At 41.6% G+C, this 6,362-nt stretch overlaps 1 protein-coding gene across 1 annotated transcript in view; it reads left to right on the top strand.

The window, feature by feature from the left end:
• The window catches only part of Tnks (tankyrase), a 137,175-nt gene that overhangs the window by 20,086 nt on the left and 110,727 nt on the right, over positions 1 to 6,362 (top strand). The window contains exon 2 of the mRNA XM_021169245.2: positions 5,306 to 5,530. Within this exon, the coding sequence (XP_021024904.1) occupies positions 5,306 to 5,530 (225 nt within the window). The remainder of the gene's footprint in view (positions 1 to 5,305; positions 5,531 to 6,362) is intronic.

Here is a 6,362-nt window from a genome sequence, read left to right as displayed (position 1 = left end):
CTCTCTCCCTCTCTCCCTCTCTCCCTCTCTCCCCCTCTCTCCCTCCCTCCCTCCCAAACCAGGTTCTATAATATAGAATAATTTTCAGTTAGGGTCTGCTTTTGACAAATGAGAAATCAACAGGGAAATATACTCCTTTGTGACTTTTGATGAAACAGTCAGAAGCTAGTATATCTTCTAAGGATTAAAAGCTAATATAGTTACAATCAAAGTGAGAAGGGGAAGCAGTAATGTTAAATATAAAATATCTGTCATTGGATGGTATATTACAAAGTAATCAGAAACTTATTACTAGGTGTCTGTGCGTTAGTGTCTATTAGATGAGGTAAACCAGTTGGTGCATAGAAGACTAGTAAGGTGGAGGGTCTTTCCACAGTTCCCAGTACAGATGTTCATGACAGCATACACATTTCTTCCGTAAATACAGTAAACCCAAATACCTAAAAACACGTCAGAAGAAGAAAGTGGACAGAATGAGAGTAAAGGCATGCTGGAGCTGTCATGTCATAAACAGCCTCTCATTTTGCAGCTGCCTTCCACACATCAGCCAGGATACACACGACTCAGAATGAACTTAGAGTTAGAAATTCCTACATGTATGGACCTCTGGAGTAGGCAGTGTTGTTAGGGAACCGCTGAATACCCTGGGTAGAAAAGTGTTTAAAAGCTCTACAGTTATTGTTCAAAAGCTTCTATGTTGCTAATTTTTGTCAACTTGACACAGGCATATCTGGGAGGAGGGACTCTCGGTTTAGGAGTTTTCTCCATCAGGTTGGCTGTGTGCAAGTCTGTGAGGCAATTTTTTGATTACTGATGGATGTGGGAGAGCCCCAGCCCACTGTGGGTGGAGCCATTCCTGGGTAGTTGATGGTAAGTCTTATAAGAAACGGGGCTGTTGGGCTGGTGAGATGGCTCAGTGGTTAAAGAGCATCAACTTCCCAAGGTCCTGAGTTCAAATCCCAGCAACCACATGGTTGTTCACAACCATCCGTAACGAGAGCTGACTCCCTCTTCAGGAGTGTCTGAAGACAGCTACAGTGTACTTACATATAATAAATAAATAAATCTTTAAAAAAAAAAAAGAAAGAAACGGGGCTGAGCAAACCATGCAAAGGGGACAGACACCAGTAAGGAGGGTTTCTTCTCCATGGGTCTTGGTTTCATTTCCTGTTTCCTGACTACTTCCCTTCATGTTGGACTGTGAAGTGGGAAGCCACACAAACCCTTTGATCCCCAAGCTGCCTTTGGTGGTGTTTGATCCCAGCAGTAGAGAGCCAATGAGGCCAGTCTTGTGACTGGAATTACTTAAAACAGTAGATCACTGTGATACCTTCCCTTCTAAGGTATCTCGTGAATCCTCTGTCACTAAGAACCTGTTTATCTTTTATGTCAGTGTTCTTGACAATTTCAAGCTTACTTTACTCTTACTTTGACTGTCTTTTGGGTGTTCTTGGATCTTGCAATACTTACAGAAAAATTTAGAAATGACATGTAATATGAACTTTGCTATTGTGATCCAGTGCTTGTTGCTTTGTTGGTAGTCAGGTTAGGAAGAAACTGCCTTCTTAATCTGTTGTTTGCTACTGTTTATAAAATATTTCAGTTTATATTACACCAAATGTCTTTGGGTTTTCTTTTTTGATAACATTGTTCATGTTACCGTTAAGGTTTAAAGTTGTTTCTTGCAGATTTTAATTGTAGGCAAGCTTAAAATGTTAAATGTTAAGTGGAATGACCTTTCCTGGTTTTTAGCTCAGACCTGGGGAATACCCGTGGCCCTACATCTTGTACTGAAACACTTCAAAGGGCCTTAATTATAATATTTTAAGATCAATACTTTAAGAATGTTGCTAAGTGTATTTAGTTAGGCCTGTACTTTGAATTTAGTTTTTCCTTAAAGTACAGTTTTTGTTTTCTTTAAATATGTGAAATGACATTATTTACCAGCAGACGTGCTGAAATTTACAAATCTTACTAAGCAGGGACAGTTGTTGGATGAGTGTCTAGCTGTCGGCTTACGTCTTTTCCACTTGGACCCTCACAGACCAAGGTGCTCACCTAGAATTTGGGACCCAGCTGTCCTTGCCTTCTAACCCTGTGCCAGACCTTTATTGTTAGACAGGAGAGCAGGAGTGTCCTTAACTAGTTGCCTCTGATTTTGTTCTTGATTCTTTACTTTTTATTGTGATTTGTGTGTGTGTGTGTGTGTGTGTGTGTGTGTGTGTGTCTGTGTCTGTGTCTGTGTCTGTGTGTTCATACAGAGGGCAGAGGTCCATGCAGTCTCCTTCCATCTTAGTTTTTGAGACTGGGTCTCTTTGTTGAGCCTGTAGCTTCAGGGATCCCTCTGTCCCACACCAAGTGCCCAGCTTTTTTCTTTTTCTTTTTCCCTAAGGTGGGTATGAGAGATTCAGATTGAGATCCTTATGTCTGCATACCGAGCACTTGAACAGACCAGATCATTTTCCTAGCTCCTTAGTGTTTTAAAGAGGATCTCCTGATGTAGCACAGGCTGGCCTACAAACTCTAGTCTGCTCAGTCTCCATCCAGCATTGTGAGATTAGACGCGTAGGCCGCCATATTTGGCTCTGATGTGCTCAGTTTTATATAGTGTATTAGAGTTTCCTGGAGGAGAAGAACAGATAGAATTTATTATTGTTATTATTGTATCCACTAACAGTGAGATAGAACAATTGTCTTACTTGAGACATCGAGGACTGGTAGTTGCTCAGCCTTGAGGCTGGGTGCTTAAGCTGTCCCAGTCTGGTGCCCCAAACCTGGCGTGTTCTGGAGACTTTGGTCTCCCATCAGTGCAGGAATGAGCTGCAGCTGTCAGGAGGAACTGAAGCAGCAAAGGAGGGAAGGCCAAGTTAGCGGGACAGCGTTCCTTCTCCATGCCCCTTTCATCTGGGTTGCTAGGGGAATGCACTGTTCACACGGTGCTCCCAGCTCAGCTAAGGCACTTGGTCGGGTACAGCTCCCGGCCCAGGTGACTCTAGTTTGTGCAGAGTTGATTTAAAGTGAACATCTCATTCAGCTATCTGAAAACTTTTTAAAGACTCAAATAGCATTAAGTGATTTTGCTTACAAATCATTTCTCAGGTCCTTGAAACAAATTTCTACCCATGACTTACAGAAGTGATGGCAGATGCTGTTATTTATTCTCCCTGAATTCATCTTCTAATTCCTCACCAGTAGATTAGTTGATTTTCTTGAGACAGATGTGTGCTCAGCTATAAAAGACTTGTTTTTCAGCCTGTTTTTGTAAGTGGGCAGGTGACACATTTTTGGCTAGGAAAGCATAGGTAGGCATACTTAAATGAAGACACTTTCTGACTTACTAAATATTCTGTGTCCATGCCTTTCTTTCTTGTCTGAAAATCATGTGTCCAGCTCAGAGTTGTAGCACTCTTACAAGCACAAACAGATTAGGCAGAGAATGCTAAAGTGGACAGGCAGGCTTTCAAGCGGTTTCTGACGCCATTGCTAAGTGAGCATGAGCCAGGTGACTCTGTAATGGTTTAGGGGTTTCACTCGGAGCTGCCTGTGTTCCTTTCCAATAAAACGACCTTACTAGTCCTCTGGGTCTCATCTTCGCATGCCTGCTGTTGACATCAGCTAGCATAGATAGACCACTGGATAGACCCTTCCTCAAATACAAGCTCCTTACCTGGGCTCGCAGAATGCCAGTGGCCTGACCTGACTGATGTCACCTAATCCATCATTGTCTTTTCTGTCCCAATAGGAACAAAGCAACAACCCTTCAAACTCCTCAGGAGCCTCGCTTCTCAGAATGGGAAGGGTTGGGTTGTGATGGTAGAGGGAGGAACAGAGCCGAGACTGTAGGAACTCTACCACTGCTCGGTACTATTGTGCCAGGACACATGGCCAGCTCTCTCTAGTTTCACTATTCTGATATAAAATTGAGCTACCCCTGTCCAGGAGCAGTAGAATTCTGACTTTGTAATACATGTCTATGAAATCCTTTTATTTATTATTTTATTTTATTTTATTCTTTTAAATTTTGGGAGACTTCCTTAGTACTTGGCTTTCCTGAAAACGAGTGAATTTCTATAGATAGCATGGAAGACACATTTTTTTGTTGTTGTTGTTCTATTTTTCACATGGTCCTCATTTCTTTAGTGTATGAATGAAATGGAGGAAGATCTGACTGTTTCATTACCCTTTAGTTTTATTTAACATGCCAGTTTCTAAGTTGATCAAGTAAGTAGTAGTGTGGAATTAGTGCCGCACAGCCACAGAGTGGGGTGGGTCAGTAAGTGCTGTCATGTACAGTTTCCGCCTTTAGTCCATTGCACTGTAGCTCACAGTTTGTCCTTATCAGTGGCCATTTCCCTTCCTCTTGGTCTCACTAAATTCTCAAGTTACACTTTGCCTAATGTTGTCTGTGGTTCCTGCCTTCTGCCACAGCATTACCTGTTTGGTCATTACACTGCTTCGGGTCCTAGCCTGCTGTTCCCCTTCCTCCTTTTCTAGCCCTAGACTGTGACACTTGTTCACAGTCTGCTTCTGTATGCTTAGATGCGACTAGTCTCACTTTACACCTTGTTTTCTCAGATTTGTAATCCTGTCACAGATAGCTTTCTTGAACTACCTGTTGCACACAGTTTGGCCTGGGTGCACCCTAGTAGTATTCTGAGACCTTCATTCAGATTCTGATACTACCCAGTAGTGTTGTGATATTTAAAGGACTTAAATAGAACATTTTTGTTAGCAGTTTTTAAGTATGAAGTACATGGAAGCCTATGAATGTGATTTTGTTACATGTCGTAACACTGTTGGGCAGAAGTCACCTCATTCACTTGCATTTCTGACACAGTGGCCTGCCACAGCAAGCCATTAGAAATGGTTTCTGAGTCAGCCACTCAGTAGCAAGGAACATTGCCCTTTTGGAAATGGAAAGGTCAGTTTGAACAAAGCTAATGTTTTTGCTTGTTTTGTCTTAGCCTTTTTACTATAGTAGAATACTATAAGTCATATACAGTATATAGTAATATAGTAGAATACTATAAGTCATATAGTAGTATATAGTAATATAGTAGAATACTATAAGTCATATATAGTATATAGTAATATAGTAGAATACTATAAGTCATATACAGTATATAGTAATATAGTAGAATACTATAAGTCATATACAGTATATAGTAATATAGTAGAATACTATAAGTCATATATAGTATATAGTAAAAAGTAAATGGTAGGGTAGAGGGTAGGATCAGCACATGGGTGTGGATCTCGTTAAGGATTTAACTTAACGTATAGAACATTTTGCTTCTTTCTGCAGGTTTTGGAAGGAAGGATGTTGTAGAACACTTGCTGCAGATGGGTGCTAATGTCCATGCCCGTGATGATGGGGGTCTCATCCCACTTCATAATGCCTGCTCTTTCGGCCATGCTGAGGTTGTGAGTCTGTTACTGTGTCAAGGAGCAGATCCAAATGCCAGAGATAACTGGAACTATACACCTCTGCATGAAGCTGCCATTAAAGGGAAAATTGATGTCTGTATTGGTGAGTATTAGTGCTGTATTGTCGCTGTTTAAGTTTTAACTTAAGGTTACTCTTGTGCTTTCAACTGTGATGTAACTAGTGCTGCCTCAGCATATATAAAGGCTTATGGCTTCTAGAGGAATTCTGTTCCCTGGAAGGGAAGTAGTGAGGTGAGTCCAAAGGTGGTTAAGAATAAGATTCGAATTGGCTCCCTCAGTGAGGCAACTCAGTGTCAGCCGTGTAGAAGATGTAAATTCTGACTAATTATTCTCTGCAGCCTAAATAGCTACATTTAACTTTGCATCAGTGAGAGCCATACAAGTATAAATTCTTACTGAACCAGATGACATATTTGATTATTGTAGGTTGATTTAGAGAAAATCATCAAATATTTTGACAAATGTCTTTAATTGGCTAAAATTGGAACAATGATTAGTTTGTAACTACTGGAAAGCCTTAGGTATGTTTCAAATCCAGTAGTTCAAGCCGAACTGTGTGTGCTTGGTTTTGCTTTGTTCAACTTGACACAAGCCTCCATCAGATTGGCCTATAGGCAATTCTGTGGGGACATTTTCTTGATTAATGATGTGTGAGAGGTCCCAGTCCCCAATGGGCAATGCCATCCCTGGGCAGGTAGTTCTGGAATGTATGAGAAAACAGGCTTAGCCAGCAATGGAGGGCAAGCCGTAAGTAGTAGCATTCCTCCATGGTGTCCGCTTCTGTTCTACCTTGAATTCCTGCCTCGCCAGGCGTGGTGGCGCATGCCTTTAATCCCAGCACTCGGGAGGCAGAGGCAGGCGGATTTCTGAGTTCCAGGCCAGCCTGGTCTACAAAGTGAGTTCCAGGACAGCCA

This window comes from Mus caroli, chromosome 8 (genome assembly GCF_900094665.2).
Source record: "Mus caroli chromosome 8, CAROLI_EIJ_v1.1, whole genome shotgun sequence".
Lineage (NCBI taxonomy): Eukaryota > Metazoa > Chordata > Mammalia > Rodentia > Muridae > Mus > Mus caroli.
The sequence above is the reverse complement of the archived record's forward strand: the minus strand, read 5'-3'. Positions and strand labels throughout refer to the sequence as shown.